Here is a 22,415-nt window from a genome sequence, read left to right on the forward strand (position 1 = left end):
CGTGATGCATTTAAAAATGTAAACTTACAATTCCCATCAGGAGCTTCAGATCTGCCAGATCAACAGCTTGGAGGCTCTATTGACTTCGCGGTGGTCAGTCGTGGTTGGTCTTGAAAGATCAAGACTCGGCTCTCATTTTGGTCCTCATCGCACCACAAAAATATCACTTGCAGCGCCTTCCGTCCCGATCTCGCGCACCTCATCCCTCTTCGCTATCTCGCATCCTCCACCGCCGGCGAGGGTTTCGCGGAGCTTCCTCATCTATGGCTTTCGCCTTCTCCTTAGACCTACAGTTCGTCTGTCGACCTCACTTCTCCTTCCGTTCCAGCGCTCCGTTGCCGTCCCTCCTCCCTCTCCGCCGCCGTCGAGACCTCTTTGGGTTGGACAGCGGCCGCCCCTCTCCGGATTACCTCCGTGGATCCTTATACGTCAGAGCTGGACTCTCTCCGCATCTTCCTGACTTCGAGGCCACCGAGGGGCTCGCCCGAGAGCTGTTTGGCCGAGTGGAGGGTCTGCTCTACACCATCGCTGATGCGGCCGTCTCCTCCTCCGATGTCGTCGAGAAAAGCTCGAAGCAGAGTGATGACTGGTTGACGGGAATCACTAATTACCTCGAGACTGTACTCAAGGTTGGTATGCGATAAAGCGTGAGTCGAAAACTATGACATAGAAGTTTGGTTTCTTCACAATAGCCCAATGTTTGCTAGGGTTACTACAGTCTAATAAAAAAATCTGTTTGATTGTAAATTATAAAATTAGATCTTTTGGTAAAGTTATAACGATTTTTTCTTCCAAGAAAACGCTGAAACATCACAATCAAAATATATAACTAAGTCGAAAACTGAACTTTATATCAATAAAAGCAAAAACAATCTTTTATATTTTGATGCTGTAGGCTATTTAAACAGGCCAGAGACTTGATGATTATGTTCTGGTCCGAACACCTACTGTTGAAACTGAAGTTCTCTCTTATAGGGATACATCCAGCCATTTCATCTTGCATAAATAAAATCTGGAATAGCTCTAGTTATAAAGATAAATTGTCATCACTTTTTGTGAGATTTGCATTGAAGAATTACATAGTATGTAAAAGGAAGAACGTAAAATATTGCATATACACTAATACTTCTGGTTCTGTGAACTAATATCTGTTATTTATTATTATTATTGAGAAAGAAGTGAAAAGTGTTTCCTTTCAGTTAGTTGTGGCAATAACTAAATGTTGGAGAAAAATATAACTTTCCCCCCCTCATTTCTATGGGTTTTGTTTCATATGGTATCAGGTCAATTTATGAAGCAATAATACCATAGAAATCTGATAACCCAGTACTTTTGTTTTCACTGTATGTCACTTCCCTAGCAAACGGATGCTCATTGATATTTCCCAAATAACTATATTTGTTGGATTACAGTGAGATCATGTAACTTTATATTGTATTCACAATAAGCCCTGAGTAACTAGATGTAGCATTATGCTTGTGAAAAAAAATTGATGCACAAATACATTTGTAAAGTTACTGACGTCTAAAGTATATTAGTTGTAAGTTTTTAACAACCTTTATAACGAGCCAGATGTGAAAATCTTGATCTGTGATTCCTTTATGCAGGTCTTGAAAGATGGATTATCCTCATTGCATGTTCCTTATTCATATGGATTTGCAATTATTCTACTGACAATTCTTGTAAAGGCAGCTACATTTCCTTTGACAAAAAAACAGGTTAATATCATTATTTTTTTTTTCACCTTTCAACTTACGAATTTTTAGATAATCTATTCAATGACAATGGTATGTTTGCTATTTACACTACCTATACAATTAGATCATATTAGTAGGGGCTGAGCAAATTCTTTGTTGACTTAGAAAACTTTATGATAGTCCTCATAATGAGTTTTAAAGAAAAGGCTTTTTTAAAACTAATCTATCAATGTGTTAAAGCCTTAAAGGGCGTGTGTGTTGGAGCTAGTGGGAGTGTAACAGAGGATTTTTCAATAAGAAACATGTAGAAAAAATTAGTTTAACAGAGATGAAGATTAATTAGTTTAATAGGGATGAAGATGCTAAGATAGATGTGTGAAGTTGCTAAAAAAGATAAAATAAAAAAATATACGAGAGAAAGCAATTTTACATAATCATAAAGGTTTAGTAGAGTGAGCAAGCAAGCTTTATTGAACTGTGTATCAAACTTATGTTGACTGGAGATAGGACATGTCATGCATCATACCCTGAACCAAACCCTCTATGGTCAAAATGCTAGTGTTATCCTTTGATTTTTAGGTGTGTTGGTCATTCTGAATTTACTTCAGATAACTCTAAGTTTGTTACAAGTCAAGTCTAAACTTCATGACAATTTTGTAGCCACAACGTTATCCAGTGCAAATTGGCCTTTGCCAATTGGTTTATCTAATCGAACTTCTTTGGATTCTTTTTCTAGTTTTATTCATCTCTATTAACAGTGATCCATGCACCCTTTTGAGTTTTTGTTTTCTTTTATTAGACAAACTACATAGTACATATTCAATGTTCATGGAATTTCTTCTTATACAAATTGCTGTCAAATTGATTAGCAACAAATATCTTTGATATTTTAGACAACAATCACCTAGAATAAGTGACTTTCACAGGTTGAGTCAGCACTTGCGATGCGAGCATTGCAACCTCAAATTAAGGCTATTCAACAGCGTTATACTGGAGATCAGGTAACTTATTATATTGTATCATCCTTGTTGTTGGCTTGTGAAGTTGTTCTCCTACATGGATGAATGGTAAAACTTCGCATTCTTATGTGTATAGTAAATTCTGAAAACATTATTTTCTGATCAAGCTTTGAGCTCTACACGTGCATGCTTTGTTAGCATTCTTGGATAGTTCCATAATTGGTAGGAACCAAGGAGAAATCAAGATTGAAGTGCATTATGATAGTTGACCACTTGGAAGAATTATAGTGCCTTTGTGTTTGTTACTCTTTACTGACGAATTCAGTTGGCAATATCTCTGAAAGTTTTGTTCCACCACCTAATTTTTGAAGATAAATCTGATTGGCAATCTGGTGGACTAGTATGCACTAGTTTAAAATTATGACTATGGAGAGACCTAGTCAATGTACTGTATTAGTTGATGCTAATCTGATGAAATATAGGATTCTGGGTTTAGGTTGGTAATTTGATCTTAGAAAACACTTGTAAAATGGGTATGGCTTACGTTGTCATTGTGAAAAGATTTGGTTATGGGAATTGGGTAGACGATAGCATGTTATGATTTAGCCTTTTGAGAAAAGGCAGATGAACATAGAGGCACTCTTAACAAGTAGGAAAGCATTGCTTGACTGATTGAATTGGTTATGCACACCATTAAGTTATCTTAAGAGACTTATTAATCTGATATGGAATGAGATATTAGTGGGAACTAGTTCATGGAGAAATTTATGGCATATACTAGACCTCTGAAGAATGGTGCAGAAAGAAAGAAGTTCAGCAAGTAGAGGTTACAAACGGGAATTCTGAGAAGCTTTCTGCAATTACCTGACTGAGATTTGCAAGAAGAGAAGCGTAGAATTGCTACAGGCTACAACTAATGTCATATTAATTATTTAAAGAAACTTGTTTAATACAAACAGAGAATGTAATTCACAAAGTTGTATATTCAAGGGAAGTAAGAAATCAAGAAAGATGATTTCTAGTGAAGATAGCTATGGAGGCATTTGGCCAATGCATGATATACACAATATAATGTTGCCTTACTGATTGTCCATAGGTTCAATTAGTTTAACACCCTATACTAGGATGGTAAATTCATCTTCTAGTTCTTTGACATTGGCACACAAAGTAGCCACACCCTATCTAGGTGTGGCTACTTTGTCAATGATGGTATACAATTATACAGATGCTGCTGTATGGTTCCCAGTTGCTCTCCTGAACCATTCTTTTTCCCATGTTTGATGAATAGTGGGCCATGGTGAGACAGAACTTTAGTTAGTCTTCTTCACTGAACTGTCCAAGATGCAATCTCTAATTTTTCTCACCCTATCAGGACTTCTCCCTTGTATGGCTACAAATTTGTTCAACCATGAGAAACAGTTCTCTTATCCAAAAAACTTTAGATTTTACAAAAAAGAAAAGAGTACAAAAATAAATAGATTGTAGCAGATACTTGTACAAAGGTTTAAGATGTTTCTAAAGATACTTACAAATATGCAGGAAAGGATACAACTGGAGACTGCCCGCCTCTATAAACTAGCTGGTATAAACCCTTTGGCTGGTGAGTGCTGTTATTTATCTTTTCCTGTTGCTATCAATAGAAGGGATTTTGTTTTAATAAGGGGGTTTTGCTTTTTTACTTTTTTTTTCTCGCATTCGGTATTCTTAAGTCATAATATCTTTATTTAGCAGTTCTTTCAAATTTCTCTTGGGTAAAAAAATATCCTTGCCAAGAGGTCATACTAGAAATATTCTGGTTATGCCTCTAGCTACAAGCCTACAAGGTCTACATATTCTGCAATCTAGAGATACACGAGATCTAACATACATCAATGAGGCTTTATCTTTGACATAACATCTTCAATCCCATATGACAGATAAATTGCTATTTTAGCATTGATTCAGTGCAATAAGCACAAGGAACAGACTAATATATCATACTCAGTCTTTATTTTTGTACATTCCTAATGGGGGAAAATTTAACACAATAACAGATAGAAGTCACAAGTCCCAACTAGATTGATAGCTTTATAGATCTTTGCCTGCTAATGGACTATGCATAAAGTTATATGGTGGAAACTCACTATTTTGTGTATATGAATTACTACCCAGTATCGGTAGCAATTGACCAAGTATATGTATATATAGGTTTACCACATGAGGCATTGCCTAGGTGTTTAATTCCCCGTAAGACTAGGTGGGGCAATCTAGTATCCTACTAAGTGCTATCAAGGACATTATATCCTGTGTGTTTTTGCACTGGATTTTGACTACAGAAGGTGTTGATAATATTAATGCGGCTAATAGAGATTTTACATCGATCATGTTTAGTTGCAAGCAAGGAATTTTAAAAAGAGAGTCTTGTCTACTCTCTGTAGAGACATGCCCAATATACATACATTTATTTGGCCCATTAAATAGCAAATGAGGAGGACCTATAAAAGTGACAGCAAGTAAACTAAGTCTCAAAGGATGGAACATTGAAGCATGTCCATGGAACCTGCCGCTTTAACACTATATCGTAGATCTATTAGATCAATTTTGATTATGTCAACAAGAGTTTTCTTTGTCTCCCCTACCCCTCCTCATAACTTCAACTCAAATATACTGATTTTTGACTAGGGCTTAAGATCTATTATTGTTTTTGAACATTTTCATACCATGTTAACTTATTTTCTCTTAATTTTTTTCCTTATGAAGCTTTAGGAAAGTTTGTTGCTTTCTGCTATGTGTTGCTTTCATACACTTTTTGATGTTTGTGTTTTTTGAACAATAAGAATTTTACTATTTTCTTTCTTCACTTTTTTTATTTATTCAACATTTTTCCTGTCAGGATGCCTGCCTACCTTGTTAACTATACCTGTATGGATTGGACTGTACAGGGCTTTGTCAAATGTTGCTAATGAGGTTGTTCATTGGTTGCTTGTGTTTTTATCTCATTTTTTATGTGATATCTATGAACCTGGACTCTTCGTTATTATAGGGACTCCTTACTGAAGGTTTTTTCTGGATACCTTCTTTGTCTGGTCCTACTACAATTGCAGCCCGACAAAGTGGCAGTGGAATTTCTTGGCTTTTTCCTTTTGTGGTAAGTGTGCTATACATTGATTTCTTAAAATCATCATCCAGTATTATCTTTTAATTATGGGTCATTGACTAGCTATCCTGTTTGCAATTCAGTTCATTTTTTGCAAGTATTGTAGCATGTATCACTGGATGGAAATTACATGATCGGACATTGTATAAGGAGTAAATGTGAATGAGGAATTGAGGTCATGTTGCAATTATGGAGTCACAATAAGCTTTATAATTCTTTTTAATTAGGATTTTTCTCTGCGAATTTCTAGATTTCTCCATACGCATCTTCCAATAGGGAATGACTTGATACCTGTTTCAGATGTTAGGCAGTCTCTTTCAGCCTTTGTAGAATTGTGAAAAGAGATTCCAATAAAAGGCATCCTTGTCAATCATAATAGCACTAGATTAATTTTCATGGAACAAGCACTTGCCAATAAAACCTCTGGTTTCTAGCATCTAATTGTTTGATTGCTCACTTCTGTACTTCCACAGCAACACCACAGCTTATTTTCTTCCATCTCATTAACCTTCAATTGCTTACTTCATTCTCCAAGTTCTTATAATCTCATAAGTGTTATTTCAATTTCATGTTTCTTTACTGGTCTCTTAATTCATTTAAAATTTACCCTCTCAGCAATCAGTTATTTGAATTATTTTCAAAACAAAGAATGTAATCTCATCTGTCTTCTTGTTAATAATATTGCAGGATGGTCATCCACCTCTTGGATGGTCAGACACATTTGCTTATCTGGTTTTGCCAGTTTTACTAGTTATCTCACAATACATATCCTCACAGATCATGCAGTCATCACAGGTATGTTTATATACACACATACACATACAGATTCTTCTTGCTAATATTACCAGGTTACCTCCAAAGCCTTTGAATGTAAATTTTGGTGAAAAGAAAATCTTTTGTGCTATACTTCCTTACTCATTAACTTGCATACACCATTTTGCTAGTAGTTATTTTATGCAAAGACCTAGACTGTTTTCTGTAGTATCTCTTCCATGTATGCATTGGAGCTTCCTAATTGAAAAAGTTAAAAGCATCAATATAGTTCTATCTATCTTCAAAAGGCTGGGAAACTTAGACAAGTACTATCACCTGCGATTCCATTCAGTTTACACTTTACAAGAACCATTTATTTTAGAGGCTTGGTATCACAAACTAATGATCTTAGTTTTTATTGTCCACCAATTTGCTAAATGCTGTTGCATTGATGCTCTTCCTATCAGTTTCAAGAATCCCACTGGATAGGTACTCTACCTCATGGAAACTTCATGTTCATAACTAATTAACTATATAAATGTTCCATAAGAAAGAGATTCTGACCAACAAAGCATAATTTCTTCTACATTGCTACTGGCATTTCATTTACACTGTTTGACCTATAAGTTGGTTTCATGGAGTGTCACCTGCTCCCAATTTACTAATGCTTTTGGTAAATATTTTGTTTTTTCAATTGGATAATCATTAAACAGTAAAGTAATAGCATATATGCTAAGAAAGAAGCACCTTGATTTGTGATAACTTTGCCACGTCCTTTGTTGATACTAGAGGACCATAATTTGATTCTCATTTTAAAAATCTCCATAAGTAGAATGGGTATGCTTGGATGTAATTGGTCTCTTCTCGTGGATCTCACTTTTGTTTTTACAGTTCTGTATCAATGCCTATGATGCTTGAGTGGTCTTCAAATTTTGTAATTGCTGTTATAGGGATACTGTAAAAGAATGAATTTCATCACAATAGATCATGATAAAGCTCTGTTTTTCTTAAAGTTTTCATACTTCCTCGTTCCCATATTTCAGGTTAATGATCCCAGCCAACAGAATGCTCAAGCTGTAACAAAGTTCCTTCCTCTGTTGATTGGCTACTTTGCTCTTTCAGTTCCTTCAGGCCTCAGTTTATATTGGTTAGCCATCATCATTGCATTCCATCCTTTGCTCTCAATAAATACGTTCCACATTTTCCCCCAAATTTTGGCATGATACTTATGAATGCTTTCAAGGCATATAGGTTAAAAGGAGCTATATAGTTGTTTGACTATGAATTTTTAGATGACTATGATCACTACCAATTGTAATTTATTTCACCATAATTTACCTTTTGGCATAAGAGAAAGGATCTAGAATATGGAAAGGGGAGCAGAAGAAATCACGTTTGTAGAAGATCCCTTGCCTTGGGCTACCTTGTTGTTGAAGTGCCATCGCAGCAACCCTGTTGTGAAATGGAAGTCCCAAACCTTACACCTCTGGAAGATGGAAGCTCCTTTGGGGAAACCTGACCTTCTTAAAGTTTCAAACCTGTTTCACATGCTAGTTGGGGTGAAACGATAACTTTCACCTATGCCAATTGGCATGGAAAGGTTTTTAAAACCATGCCCCTACCATCTTGCTAAGGTTGTTTGTCTTGCATAAGGGAGTTGTTAGTTTCAATTGTAGTAATTTTATAATTGTGGTAGGATCAAGGTTTAAAATTTCGACCCGTGCCGAGGTTTTGGTCCTGGACCGGAACGATTCAGTTTCAGTACCGTATCATGTCGTGCCGTATCGTGCCGATATAGTTTCGGTATTTTTTAAATATAAAATATATTAATTAAAAACTAAAATCTTTAACGTAAATATTTAAAAAATAAACAAGATAAAAAATAATCTTTTAAAAAAGGAAAATTTGATCCTGTCCGAATCGCTGAACCAAGGGACACTGGGCACGCGGCACGCTCCCAATCGTTGGAGTGAACTTCCGGCTAATCGAACGAAGCTCCGGCGATCCTGCACAAAAGTCTAGCCGGGAAGGGTTCCCGGCGACGACCCTCCGACGCTCAAGTCAGGTAAGTGGTGGAGAAAGTGGCTGCCAAATTTGTATTATGCGTACCTTCGGCGAAGTAATAGCCTCTTTATATAGGATGGAGAAGGAATTGATGCACGTATACCGAGGCGCGTACGTGTCAGCAGCCCATACCATGGTATGCGCTTGTCAGAGAGCTTACCTGACACCATGCTGCCACAGTCGAGCATGTTCTTTGATGTGACGGCAGGACCACCCGTTGTCAGACTAGAAGTATGGCATAGCCATACGACTTGACGGCTGTCAGCAGATATCCCAGTCTTTTACCCGCCGTCTGACTGGGGTGTCCGGCCCGCCGAGCGGGCGATGAACGTCGTCCGGACGAGCTTGATTCTTTGCGCCGTCCAGGCGGCACTTCCTTCCGCTCGGTCCTTACGCACTGTTTTATTTGAGCGTCGGAACCCTGGTCCATACCAGGGTGCCTTTTACTATCAGATTTCCCTTTCTTCTGAGTCCGGTCGGCTTGCCCTTTTCCGGCGAACCACTAGATCCTTTGACCTACCCTCGGCGTTGACTCCTTATGGGATTCCGGATTTTTACTACCGGATCACTTGCCTTCCTATCGAGTCTAGTCGAAGGAGGCAATGTCCGACTGACTGGACCGCCGATCTGTCGAACAATGATCATGGCCTTAGGCCGCTCGGCCATGCATAAGGATGCTCCTCCGAGCGGCGATATCTGTCCGTTCGGCGATACTTTGTCCGTGCCTTGTATTTTCTTGGAATCGATGTCCGTTGTTCTCCCACACTACCCATCACGTGCTCTGCGCACGGTGAGAGGAGCTCATTAAATGCGGCTAGTAACCGGCTGACACGTGGCGACCGTGCATTTGTCAGAGTATGGCGGTTGCGTCACTTCCGATGGGACAGCCGCCGTTTGAAACGGACGATCCGATGACAACCTCGATATCGACGACCTGGATCGGACGGTGGAGATTGTTTCCGGGCGGCGATATAAGACCTTTGACTCCGTTTCCGCCGCATTTCGTCTTCTTCGTTTCCAGATTCCTGTCACTCCTCCCTTCGCCGGCGACTTCGTGCTCAGCTTTTCCGACGATCGCTCGGCAACTTCCGATCATCTCCCGCGTTTGTAAGATCCTTTTTCTCGCTCCAGACGCATTCCTCTTTCTGTTAATCATCCTTGTCAGTCGGTTTTCTCCCATCGCTTGAACCATTTTCTTCTATCCTGCATTCTGGCCTTTCGATCATGACCAGTACCTCGCAGTCAACCGGCGGTGTTCCGGGTCTTTGGTACTCGAACATGGAAAGTCGGTTCGACGAGGAAGACGCCCTGCGACTTACTCGAGCATATGACCTACCGACCGACCACGAAATAGTGTTAGCCACGCCTTCCGATCGGCCTAATGATCCTCCGTCCGGCACTGTTGTCTTCTTTCGTGATCAATTCCTGGCCGGACTACGTTTTCCTCCTCACAAATTCTTCTTAGAAGTTTGCAACTATTTCCGCATTCCGCTCGGCCAAGTAGTTCCCAATTCTATTAGATTGCTGAGCGGAGTGGTAGTTTTGTTCAAACTAAACGGCATTCCCTTAACCCCAAAAATCTTCCACTACTTCTACTATCCCAAGCAAGCCGAGTGGGGCACCTTTGTTTTCCAATCTAGGATAGGCTTCGTCCTTTTCGATAATATGCCGAGCTCCAACAAACACTGGAAGGAGCATTTTTTCTACATTCGCTTTCCCGAGCAGCCCACTTTCCGCACCAAGTGGCAGACGGCTATGCCTGCGCAACCGGAGCTCGGCAAGTTTAGAGGTGACGCAGACTATCGGCTAGTCGGTCAGCGCTATCACATTGACAAGATGCTTCTCCCAGGAGTAATGCATATATTCGGCTTGTCTTCTACACCAGCCGATCTGCCTTGTAGCATGAGTAAGCTTCCCTATCTCCCCCTTTATTTTGTTCTAACTGATTTATTCTCTGCTTCTGCAGCTGAGGTCATGTGGAAGGCCAGAGCCACCGAGAAGCTCAAACTGAAGGCCGCTCGGATTGAGGCGGTGACGAGCAAGGAGACCGCCGAACGGAGTCTTGCTCCGGCTGATCCGGCCGGCGAAGAAGGTGAGGGGACGCCAACGGTCCCAGAAGCCCCGGACGCCCCCGCCCCTCCTGATGAGGCCATGGGCAATACAGAAAGGTGGAGGGCCGTTCGGCCGATGATGTGCCGCTGGGCGCTCGGGAATCCGCACCTGCCTCTACACTTGATGAGCCGCAACTGGCGGGGTGTAGATCTGCAGTCTGTCCGTCGAGTACCCTACCCTCGGATTCTCCGAGGGCGGCTTGAAGTTCCGCCGTCGGCCCTTCGATGACTCGGCAGCGTCTCGGGCGTTTAGGCGAGCTACCCACCTCTTCTGGCGGGCCATCTCGAGGCGGGCGGCGGCGAATCTACTTAAAACGTTCTGCGCCTCCCTTGAGGCGTACATGGCCGCCGATCGGCGGTGTTTCTGACGAGATGATCACCACAGCGGGTCCTCTCGCAAGCTTGGATAGATGCTCGGAGTCGTATAGCCAAGTTGACTCCCGGGCAGCTCGGCGACAGCAACCTTCAATCAGCTACTGGGGTATGGCCCCTCCTCTTACTTTCTCTCATATTTGAAGTTTTTAACCTGCTCGTGTTTGCTAGCAGAACTGGGTGGAGCAGATCGCCATTAGCGATCGGTTGGCCGAGCTGGAGGAGGAACTGAAAAAACGCATCGACGGCCGCTCTGGAGAAGGCCAAGAAATCGCTAGAAGCCGAGCGAAAACGAGCTGCTGATCTGGCGAGCAAGGTCGTTCGGCTCGAAGCAATGATTAAACAACGAGACAAGGAGATCCGGACGGTGACCACTCGGAAGCAACAGGCCATCAACGATATGGACCACATGAAGGTGGAGATCCGGGGGCTGGAGCAACGCATCAAGGACCTCGACGCTCTGCTGGCCACCGAAAAAGAGAGCCGCTCGGCTGATCTCCAAAGATTCGATGGGGACTTGAAGGATCTCCAAGCTGCTAGCGACGCTGCCCACGCCGCGCTCAAAGAATATCAAGCGGGGGAGTCGGCCCGCTCGGACGAAGTGAGGAAGGCGTTCCTCCGCTCAGAAGACTTCGGAGAGAAGTTTACTGACAAGATATCCCTCACGTTCGAGGAGGCCATTAAGGCGGCGGTGGGCTATCTGAAGACCAAAGGTCATCTGCCTGCCGAGCTGACCATCCCCGATGAGGACCTGGCGAGCGTGATGGACAACATCCCCGACGCTCTTTTTGATTTTGATGTGTGAGGAGCGTTTCTGTTTAACTTCTCTTTGAATTCCCGCCGTTCGGCCCCGATTATCTGTGTAATGACCTTTTCGGCTTGCATATTAGACAATCTTCGGTTCCTTCCTATTTTAGCGAGAAATTTTTCCCTCGTCCCAACTTTTAAGTGTTTCTTAAAACTCTTCCGCTCGGCACCATTGATGGCGCTCGTTCACTTGTTCGCCCCCTTTTTTTTTTTTTTTTTTTTTCTGATTAACCGTCTATTACTTCGCGCCTCGCCTCAAAGGGGTTTTTGCTGGATTTTCGCCTGGCTTCCCGCTCGGACATTTATAGACGTCGGCTCGTCTTCCGATCTTTATCGTCGGAGCTCGACGGCGCGGGTATTTATAGCCGGTCGGCGCGGCTCTCGATTTTTAACGACGGGGCTCGTCGACGCGTCCGCTCGGATTATTTATAGACGCCGGCTCGTCTCTCGATATTTATAGCCGGTCGGCGCGGCTCTCGATTTTTAACGACGGAGCTCATCGACGCGTCCGCTCGGATTATTTATAGACGCCGGCTCGTCTCTCGATATTTATCGTCGGAGCTCGACGGCGCGGTTTTTATAGCCGGTCGGCGCGGCTCTCGATTTTTAACGACGGGGCTCGTCGACGCGTCCGCTCGGATTATTAGCCGGCTCGTCTCTCGATATTTATCGTCGGAGCTCGGCGGTTTTTATCGGCGCGGCTCTCGATTTTAACGACGGGCTTCCGCTCGGATTATTTATAGACGGCGGCTTGTCTCTCGATATTTATCGTCGGAGCTCGACGGCGCGGTTTTAGTCGCCGGTGCGGCTCTCGATTTTTAACGCGGGGCTCGTCGCGCGTCGATGAGACTACACACGGCCGAGCAGCTCGGGCCTTCGTTCGAGCAATAACCTCCGCTATCACCCGATCGGTAGCGGTTTTGGTTTTCTTTCGCCACCCTAGTATGCAGCGGCCGAACAGCTCGGGTCTTGAGTTCGATCGATGCTTATATTCTATACGCAGCCCGGCCTCGAGTCCAAGCTCCGGCTCGGATATGAACCTTACGGGCGAACCGTTCATCGGAGAATGCTCAATGTGTTTTTATCTTTTGCTTGCATCGCAAGCATATAAGCGACGAAAAAGTATATACATTTATATTTAGCGCACTTGTCACCCAGCTAGGAGAACGTACTCCGACCGAACGGCTCATGGTCTATTTCGTCGAGCATTTGGCTCGGATAATTTACCTCCGTTCGAACGGTACGGGGCCCCCGATTTTGAGCGCTTGGCTCGACCCATATACCTCCGGCCGAGCGGCACGGGGCCTTCGTTTTCGATGATAATGCCTTATTTTCGCTCTTTTGACTTTTCATTTCTGCATTTTCAGTAATCAGTCGAAAAATGTACACATGGTGATTTACTGTGATACACCTTTCACCCCGCCGGTAAGGTGGAGGTGGTTCGCACTCCACGGTCTATCTAACTGCCGACCGTCCTTGTCCTCCGGATAATACGCGCCCGAGCGGAGCTTTTCGATGAATGGAGCTTCAAGCTTGCCGACGTCACCAACCGGCTGATCTTCTTCCACACAAGATCGCCGACCTGGAATGATCTGGGAATGACGCGCCGGTTGTAGTTTTGCTTCATCCGCTGGCGGTATGCCATCAGCCGAACGGCTGCCTTCGCCCTCTCCTCTTCTACCAAGTCCAGCTCCATGTTTCTTCGTTCGGCGTTGTCATCATCGTAGCTCTGGATCCGGATTGACTCAACTCCGACTTCGACCGGAATGACAACCTCACCGCCATATACCAAATGGAACGGTGTGACTCCTGTTCCTTCTTTCGGCATCGTTCGGATGGCCCATGGACGTCGGCATCCGGCCAACTCCCTCCCAAATGGTCGAGCCGAATCGAAGAATTTCCGGTTGGCGACTTCGGCTTGACCGTTGCTCGAAGGATAGGCCACGGATGTGAAATGTTGCTCAATCGTAGCTCTTGCGATCCTCTAACATCTTCCTGAATCACGCCGGTTGCCGGACACTAGTCGGCGAGGATCCGAACCGGCAAATGATGTGTTGCCGATGAATTTTTAACCATTTGTTCAATAATCTTGCGGCTCGGCCTCCACCCACTTGGAGAAGTAATCCACCGCCACTAGTAAGAATTTCCTCTGCCCGGTCGCCATCGGAAATGGACCCACAATATCCATTCCCCATTGATCGAACGGACATGAGATGGTTGATGCCTTCATCTCCTCTGCCGGTCGGTGAGAGAAGTTGTGATACTCGGCATGAAAGGCAAGTAGATACTATCCGAGCGGCATCTGTTTGTAAAGTTGGCCAAAAGTATCCGGCTAAGAGGATCTTTTTGGCTAACGAGCGTCCTCCCGGATGACCTCCGCATGATCCTTGATGTACTTCCTGGAGGATGTAAGCTGAGTCCTCCGAGCTTACACATTTCAGCAGAGGACGCGAGAAAGCTTTCTTGTAAAGCTGATCTCCGATGAGTGTAAATCGACCGGCTCTTCTTCTGAGGAGCCGGGCTGCATATTCATCGGATGGTGTGGTGCCCGAACTGAGAAATTCTATAATAGGTGTCCTCCAGTCTCTTGGAAATGTGAGGCCTTGCATCCGGTCGACATGCGCCACCAGCAGCGTTGCTGAATGGCGACCGGTGTTATTGAGCTCGCGAGTTTGGCTGACTCATCGGCCGCCTGGTTCTCCGTTCGGGAATCTTCCGAATAAGCACCTCTCGGAAAGTAGCTTTGAGTTTTTCAAAGGCCTCAGCGTAGAGCTTAAGCCGAACGTTGATTTCAAAGGTGCCGGAGAGTTGCTGAGCGGCTAACAGGGAATCCGAATAAAGTGTCACCCGACCGGCCCCATGCCGAGCGGCCTGCAATCCGGCTATAAGGGCCTCGTACTCATTCATTGTTAGTCGCTTTGTAATCTAGCCGGATGGATAAGTGCATCTTTTCCTCCCGAGGTGAGAGTAGTAATATTCCGATCCCTACCGGGTGGAGGATCCATCCACATATATTCTCCACATAGCCTCCGGCTCTGGTCTTTGCACTTCGGTCACAAAATCGATGGCCATCCGGGGCTGATATTAGATGTCAAATTCACTTAATTCATTGTCCACTTGATAAGCCGTCCGGACGCTTCTGGATTCAACAGGCCGAGTGGACTGTTCGTTCGGACAATGATGGTGTGAGCCAAGAAATACGGTCGAAGGCGCCGGGCGGCTAGAACCAAAGCTAAGGCCAACTTCTCGAGCCCAGTGTAACGAGATTCAGCGTCTTTTAAAATGTGGCTTAGAAAATACACCGGTGCTCTTCGCCGTTCGCCCTCACAAGTCTTGAGCCTACAGATGCTCATTACGACAGATACATATACAGTGACTCACCCACGATCGGCTTGGCAAGACAAGCAGAGAATTTAGATATGTCTTCACTCTTGAATGCTTGGTCACTCTTCATCCCACGGAACTTAGTAGCCTTGAGATCTTGAAGAATGGCGGCTCCGGTGATTCGGAGATGAATCGGATAAAGCAATTATCCGACCGTCGCAACCTTTGCACTTCTCTTGTATTTCTTGGCGGCGTGTCTTGCAGTGCTTTCACCTTCTTAGGATTTGCTTGATTCCCGCTCGGTCACTATATACCCCAAAACGCCTTTAGCTCCGAACAGGCACTTCGGGATTTAGCTTGACTCCGTATTTGCGCAGCGTTCGTTTCTTCCATATCCTTGAAAAGATCGGCCTCTCGGACGGATTTGATAAGAATGTCGTCCACATAAACTTCAGATTCCGCCCGATTTGCTCCTTGAACACCTTGTTCATCAAGCGTTGATAGGTGGCCCCGCATTCTTCCGAACGGCATCACTTTATAGCAATATGTGCCGTCGATGAAGCTTACCTTTTCTTGATCCTCCCGGGCTTGATGATATCCTTGGTAGGCGTCAAGCATGCAAATTAATTCGCAGCAGAGTCCACCAACTGATCTATCCGGGGAGAGGATAAAAGTCCTTGGGCATGCTTTGTTTAGGTCTCGAAAGTCGATGCAGACCTCCAGAGACTACGTTGGCCAGCCAGCTCGGGAACTGCACCTCGCGTATGTGGCGGCCTTGAAGTTTTTCTACTTCCGCTGGATGATGGCATTTTGTTCGACGCTGAAGTCCCTTTTCCGAGCGTCCGGTCGGACATGCAACTCATGCTGCGCTAGGCTTGGCGAAATTCCTCAACTCATGTGTCGACCAGACAAAGACATCGTGATTTCATTGGAGGCATTGGATCAGCTTCTCCTTCGCTCTTCCTCCGGATCCGAGGCGATAAAAGTCGTGGCCTCCGGTTGGGTCGGATGGATCTGAACTTCCTCCTTTTCATCATAAATTAAAGCGGGAGGTTTCTCGGTTATGGCATTTACCTCGATTCGGGGCGCCTTCCGAGCGGAGCAAGCTTCTGCTCGGACCGCCGAGCCGCTAGCTGATCTCCACTCACTTCTCCTACTTTGTCCTCCACGGGGAACTTTATCTTCTGGTGGAAGGTTGAGACAACCGCTCGGAATTCGCCGAGCGCCGGTCGTCCCAAAATGACGTTGTAGGATGATGGAGAGTCGACCACCACGAAGTTTATTGTCCTGTTCCTCTTGAGCGGCTCCTCTCCCAGTGAGGTGGCTAGTCGGATCTGTCCGACCGGCTGAATTTCGTATCATGGGTAGCAGCTCGGCTCGATCAATTTGCAGCTGATCGAACGCCTTCTTGAATATGATGTTGACCGAGCTCCCTGTGTCAACAAATATGCGGTGAATGGTATAATTTGCTACTACCGCTTTAATGAGCAGCGCGTCGTCGTGGGGCACTTCTACTCCTTCCAAGTCCTCGGGTCCGAAAGTGATTTTCGGTCCACTTGCCCGCTCTTGGCTACAGCCGACCGCGTGGATCTGCAGCTGTCGGACGCCCGCCTTTCTGGCTCGATTGGAGTCTCCTCCGGTCGGTCCGCCGGCAATAACGCTGATTTTCCTCTTCCCGAGCGGACGGTCGTGACCGTTCTCTGGACGCCCGGCGATTCTCCTGCCTTGGAGATCGGTGCCGCTCGGGTGTCTGCTGATGTCGTCTCTCGGTGCGGGTCCGGTCCGTTTCATGGGTCCTATGTCTCCTGTCGATGGGAGGAGATCGTCGTTCGGCTTTCCTGGGAACAGGATTGGATACAAAGGGAAGGCTTCGGCAATCCCTCGTGTTGTGCGTATCCGTCTGGTGGAAGGTGCAGAACATAGGGGTCCACCTCTTCTTTGGCTTGGGCCGAGCGGCAGCCACCTCTTGTACGTGAGATCTGGCATGGGGGGATCGGATTGCATCGGCCCTCGGTCCTCTAGGCGGCTGCTGAGCGGTGCTGTTTCCGCTCGGCGTGAGTAGATGCCCGCTCGGCGGAGCTTCCTTTTTCCGAGCGGCTTGCGCTTCTTCCACATTTATATATTCGTTGGCTCGATGTAGCATGTGATCATAATCTCGGGGCGGCTTTCGGATGAGCGACCGGAAGAAGTCCCCATCCGCAAGGCCTTGTGTGAAGGCGTTCATCATCGTCTCCGAAGTGGCCGTTGGGATGTCCATCGCCACTTGGTTGAATCGCTGAATGTAAGCTCGAAGCGATTCTCTCGGCTCTTGCTTGATGGCGAACAAGTCGACACTTGTCTTTTGCATCGACTCTTGGCGAAGTGGTGGAGGAAGGCCGTTCGAATTCCTTGAAGCTCGTGATGGATCCGTCGTGAAGCTTCCGGAACCACCGTTGAGCGGATCCCGAGAGAGTGGTAAGAAAGACGCGGCATTTCACTCCATCGGTGTATTGATGGAGCGTGGCTGTGTTGTCAAACTTACCCAGATGGTCATCCGGGTCCGTTGTTCCATTGTACTCGCCTATCGTCGGAGGCACGTAGTGCTTGGGTAGAGGGTCTCGTAGAATAGCCTCCGAGAATTGGCGATTGGTCCGCTCGGGAGATGAATCCGCCCGGTGAGCTTTCCCTTTTCTGTCATCTCGCCTTGGCATTTCGTCTGAAGAAGAGTCTCTATCTCTCCGAGCTGGTCCGGCGTCAGGTAAGGCCGGTGGAATCGACGGTGGTCGGAGGTGCTTCCGCTCGGCCACCCGACAGATGTTGCTTGTTGCTCGGGCCGTTCGGCTTTGTTCAACAATTTTGGCGGCCCTTATCTCGACCAGAGCGTCGAGTTCTTCCCTAGAAAGCGTCACCGTGTGTTGTCGTCCAGCCTCGTCCATTGTTTCTGATCGGATGCAGGAGCGTTCCCACAGACGGCGCCAATTTGATCCTGTCCGAATCGCTGAACCAAGGGACACTGGGCACGCGGCACGCTCCCAATCGTTGGAGTGAACTTCCGGCTAGTCGAACGAAGCTCCGGCGATCCTGCACAAAAGTCTAGCCGGGAAGGGTTCCCGGCGACGACCCTCCGACGCTCAAGTCAGGTAAGTGGTGGAGAAAGTGGCTGCCAAATTTGTATTATGCGTACCTTTATAGGATGGAGAAGGAACTGATGCATGTATACCGAGGCGCGTACGTGTCAGCAGCCCATACCCTGGTATGCACTTGTCAGAGAGCTTACCTGACACCATGCTGCCACAGTCGAGCATGTTCTTTGATGTGACGGCAGGACCACCCGTTGTCAGACTAGAAGTATGGCATAGCCATACGACTTGACGGCTGTCAGCAGATATCCCAGTCTTTTACCCGCCGTCTGACTGGGGTGTCCGGCCCGCCGAGCGGGCGATGAACGTCGTCCGGACGAGCTTGATTCTTTGCGCCGTCCAGGCGGCACTTCCTTCCGCTCGGTCCTTACGCACTGTTTTATTTGAGCGTCGGAACCCTGGTCCATACCAGGGTGCCTTTTACTATCAGATTTCCCTTTCTTCTGAGTCCGGTCGGCTTGCCCTTTTCCGGCGAACCACTAGATCCTTTGACCTACCCTCGGCGTTGACTCCTTATGGGATTCCGGATTTTTACTACCGGATCAGATATGAAAATAGATAAATAAATAAATAAAAATTTTATTATAATTTTTAAATTAAAATAAATGAAATATAAAATTAATTAGATAATTTTATTAGGGTTTAATAAAGTCTCTTTAGATTATCTCCACTATAACAAGGAGTTGATTAAAAAAATTAATCTAAATTTAATTTAAAAAAATCTGAAATCCGACACCCTCGCGAGCCCGCACGAATTCGGTGCTGTCGCAGGGTTGCGCAACCTGCCATGGACGCAGGGATTGCATGACTCCTTCGACGCGACCACGTTGGTCATGCAACCCCTCTGCATTGACCGCAGGGTCGTACGATGCCTCTACGGCGGCAGCGGAAGGGTTATGCGACCTCTCCGCTACTGTTGCAGGGTCGAGCGACCCCTTTGCTGTGACGACGGGGTCACGCAACACGTCGCACCTGTCGTGGGTTTGGTGCCGGGGTCGTGCCGGTGCCGGTTGTCGAGCAGAACGAGACGTTTCGCCCGTTTCGACCGTTTCGGCACGACACTTTAAACCATTGGTAGGATGACTCATAAGCAGGAATCACGTTTGTAGAAGATCCCTTCCCTTGGGCTACCTTGTTGTTGAAGTGTCATCGCAGCAGCCCTGTTGCGAAATGGAAGTCCCAAACCTTACGCCTGTGGAAGCCTAGCCCACATGGAAGCTCCTTTGGGGAAACCTGATCTTCTCAAAGTTTCAAGCCTGTTTCACATGCTGGTTGGGGTGAAATGACAACTTTCACCTATGTCAATTGGCATGGAATGGTTTTTAAAACCATGCCCACCATCTTGCTAAGGTTATGTGTCTTTCATAAGGGAGTTGTTAGTTTCAAATCTTGATTGATATTTGGATCAAAGAAGGAAAAAGTGAAGGAAAACTGCTAAACTGGCAGAAAGCAGATGACCTTTTTCTTATGAACTTCTCAATTGTAGTAATTTTATAATTGTGGTAGGATGACTCATAAGCCTGCAATTCTATTTTGATGTGGTTTGTCGCAATCTAGCTCTTGGTTAAAGTAAAAAAAAAATATAATCATGATCAAATTAGGTCTCATCAATTTGGTTGTATTTTGATTTACAGGCTGACAAATAATATTTTGAGCACTGCGCAGCAAATATGGCTTCAAAAGCTTGGAGGTGCTAAGAATCCAGTTCAAGATTACATAAATATTACAACCAGAGATGATAGCTCCACTAGACAGAAGACTATTTCTACTGCACAGAAGACTGTTTCTGATGTAGGAGCTGATTTGTCAAACCCCAGTCAAGGCCAACAAAATGAAATAACAGGCGGATTACGTCCTGGTGAAAGGTCAATATATATTTAGCTTCTCAGTGGCAGATCTTAATGTCATTTTTCCTATTGCATGAGTTCCTGATTTTTGAAACAGGTTCAAGCAAATCAAGGAGGAAGAAGCACGTAGGAGAAAACAAAGGGAAGAAGCAAAGAAGAGAGCTCTCGAGGCAACTGAACATTCTGATATAGCCATCAAGCAGATAAGCTTGGAAGCCACATCAATTGAAACTAGTGATGAACCCATTGAGAATGCAGATATACAGGTGTTTCTCAAATGCTTAAAAATGTGTTTCCTTATACCCTCTGTTTTCAAAGAATAGGATTTTACTTGGCTAATTAAACAGGTCCTAAAGAAGGAAAAGGAAGTGCATTTGTCTGTGACTGAAAATGGAGGGCTCAATTCCAAAACTAGGATGTCCAATGAAGATAACATAGGAACTGGGAATGTTATAAAGGTAACTGTCTTTATATCAAGGTTCTATGCACTAAATGACGGTTTGGTTTTACATAGATGTGTATAAGAGCTGTCATTCTAAATTAATGTATAATGAATCTGGCATTGCCTCTATTTTAAGTTGTATCTATTCTCATTATCAATGATGCCTTCTCTTCAGGAAGAAACTGCTAGTTTGACCAGCGAGCGGACATCACAGTCCCCCCTTGATGAAAGAGAAAGAGATTAAATTTCATCGGTCAACATCTTCTCACAAAGTAAATTGCATACATCAAAGTGTTTCTTGTATTAACCTGAAAGCAGAAAGGGCTGTCAATTTTTCTTTGCCAATTTTACTGGCAGAATTTCACTGTAGTCATGACCACCCTATTATGCACGGCAAATTGCTCCAGCTGTCTTTAGTTCTTCATCATGTAGATATAAAGTTTTGTAGCTCCTACTGTAACATTTAAACATTATGCTCATCATCCATCCAGGCAACTGGTCATTTTGTTGTATATAGATAGCCATAATTTTGTCTTTGTAACTTTCCCTGTTTGGCAAGCTGAGTTACTGATGTGCACCTGGTGACTGATTGTTCTGCTACACAATTTCTAAGTTGACTCGAATTTCAGGTCAGGACTTGTTTACTTGTTTCTACTCAGTTGATTGTTCGAGTAATCTTCTAAATGGTGTCTTTTTTTGCTTCAGGTTAGATTTGTGGTCGCATGCTTTCTGTCATTGCTATATTTGAGCACAAAGTTATGCAACTGAATGAAAGATGAAAATTCTATCTTTATTTTTCTCCTGTTGTGATATTGCTCATGCTTTGTCTTTTCACAAGGTGCTGTCTGATCTTACTCTTGATTTACAGGGTGCTGTCTGATCTTACTTTTGACTTGCAGGCTTCTCCCAGGCAGAAACACGTTGGATCTAACTCTTTTGATTTAGAAACAGCTAGTGGATAAAAACATTTTTTTATTCTGTTCCTGTTATGAAATGAGTTTGCCTACTTGGATCACACTATTTCAAATGTTGATGACCCTTGCTTCCGTACATATCACTGAATCATGTTTTGACTTTGCTTTTTTTATTAATAATCTTAAATTTCTCTTCCTCTGTTCTGTGAAAAACATTAGTCTGACATTTCTGGTTGAAGCCTCCTGTTTTATTGACACAAAATGGCAGATCTATCAAGCACTGGTTGATAGACTATGTTATCCAAACCAATACATATATAGATCTAAATATGATGGATCTCTTCGAATATGGTTTTTCATAATCCTCGAACAATACATATATGGATCTAAATATTACTTAGCGTGACCTAACAATCTTATGTCTTTTAGAGATGTGCGTTATATCTTTTTTTTTTTTTTCAATCTTTTTCGCATGTGAATATGCCTTTATATCACGAACCATGTGATATGCCAACATCTTGGAGCTCCACGTCTGAGTCACATCACGATCAAAGTCTCAATTAAAAGAATCAAACAAAAGGCTAATTAAGAAGCTGTATTCTTTTTCTTCAAGATGGCAAGCAGAAACATCTTCCTTGATTAACTAGACATTTGCACTCTCCAAATGATTGCTATTACAGTAATCATATATCTTGCACTTGAAACACCAAACATTAACAAAAGATGTGATATTAGGATCCTCTCTTGTGTGATTATTGCATTCTACCTTCATTCTGTACGATTAGTGTACTCTTGTTCATATATGAAATGATTATTTTCTCTACTTGAATCCGATCTAATTAGGGATTCAATTCGAAATCAAGATGGATT

At 44.4% G+C, this 22,415-nt stretch overlaps 1 protein-coding gene across 4 annotated transcripts; it reads left to right on the forward strand.

Moving 5' to 3' along the window:
* The first annotated feature begins 141 nt into the window (after positions 1 to 141).
* LOC121976516 (ALBINO3-like protein 1, chloroplastic) lies at positions 142 to 21,718 on the forward strand. 4 transcript variants are annotated; one of them, XM_042528705.1, is made up of 14 exons: positions 142 to 629; positions 1,608 to 1,718; positions 2,624 to 2,698; positions 4,196 to 4,256; positions 5,529 to 5,602; positions 5,679 to 5,783; positions 6,480 to 6,587; positions 7,589 to 7,692; positions 19,977 to 20,207; positions 20,287 to 20,455; positions 20,537 to 20,647; positions 20,807 to 21,260; positions 21,337 to 21,386; positions 21,500 to 21,718. In XM_042528705.1, exons 1-12 carry the CDS (start codon positions 264 to 266, stop codon positions 20,873 to 20,875), a joined length of 1,584 nt encoding a protein of 527 aa, XP_042384639.1. In that variant the 5' UTR covers positions 142 to 263; the 3' UTR covers positions 20,876 to 21,260; positions 21,337 to 21,386; positions 21,500 to 21,718. The 4 variants fall into 4 exon arrangements, with proteins under 4 accessions (XP_042384639.1, XP_042384637.1, XP_042384638.1 ...); XM_042528703.1 differs by having other exon boundaries at positions 21,337 to 21,718; XM_042528704.1 differs by having other exon boundaries at positions 21,342 to 21,718.
* The last annotated feature ends 697 nt before the right edge of the window (positions 21,719 to 22,415 follow it).

The sequence above is a fragment of the Zingiber officinale genome, chromosome 4B, assembly GCF_018446385.1.
Source record: "Zingiber officinale cultivar Zhangliang chromosome 4B, Zo_v1.1, whole genome shotgun sequence".
NCBI lineage: Eukaryota > Viridiplantae > Streptophyta > Magnoliopsida > Zingiberales > Zingiberaceae > Zingiber > Zingiber officinale.

Bases quoted from the DNA above. Each gene is read 5' to 3' on its own strand.
- LOC121976516 (XM_042528703.1), top strand. From the start codon at position 264: ATGGCTTTCGCCTTCTCCTTAGACCTACAGTTCGTCTGTCGACCTCAC. The intron at 6,588-7,588 runs GTATGTTTATAT...CCCATATTTCAG, and splicing joins AGATCATGCAGTCATCACAG to GTTAATGATCCCAGCCAACA. The intron at 20,648-20,806 runs GTAACTGTCTTT...CCTTCTCTTCAG, and splicing joins GAACTGGGAATGTTATAAAG to GAAGAAACTGCTAGTTTGAC.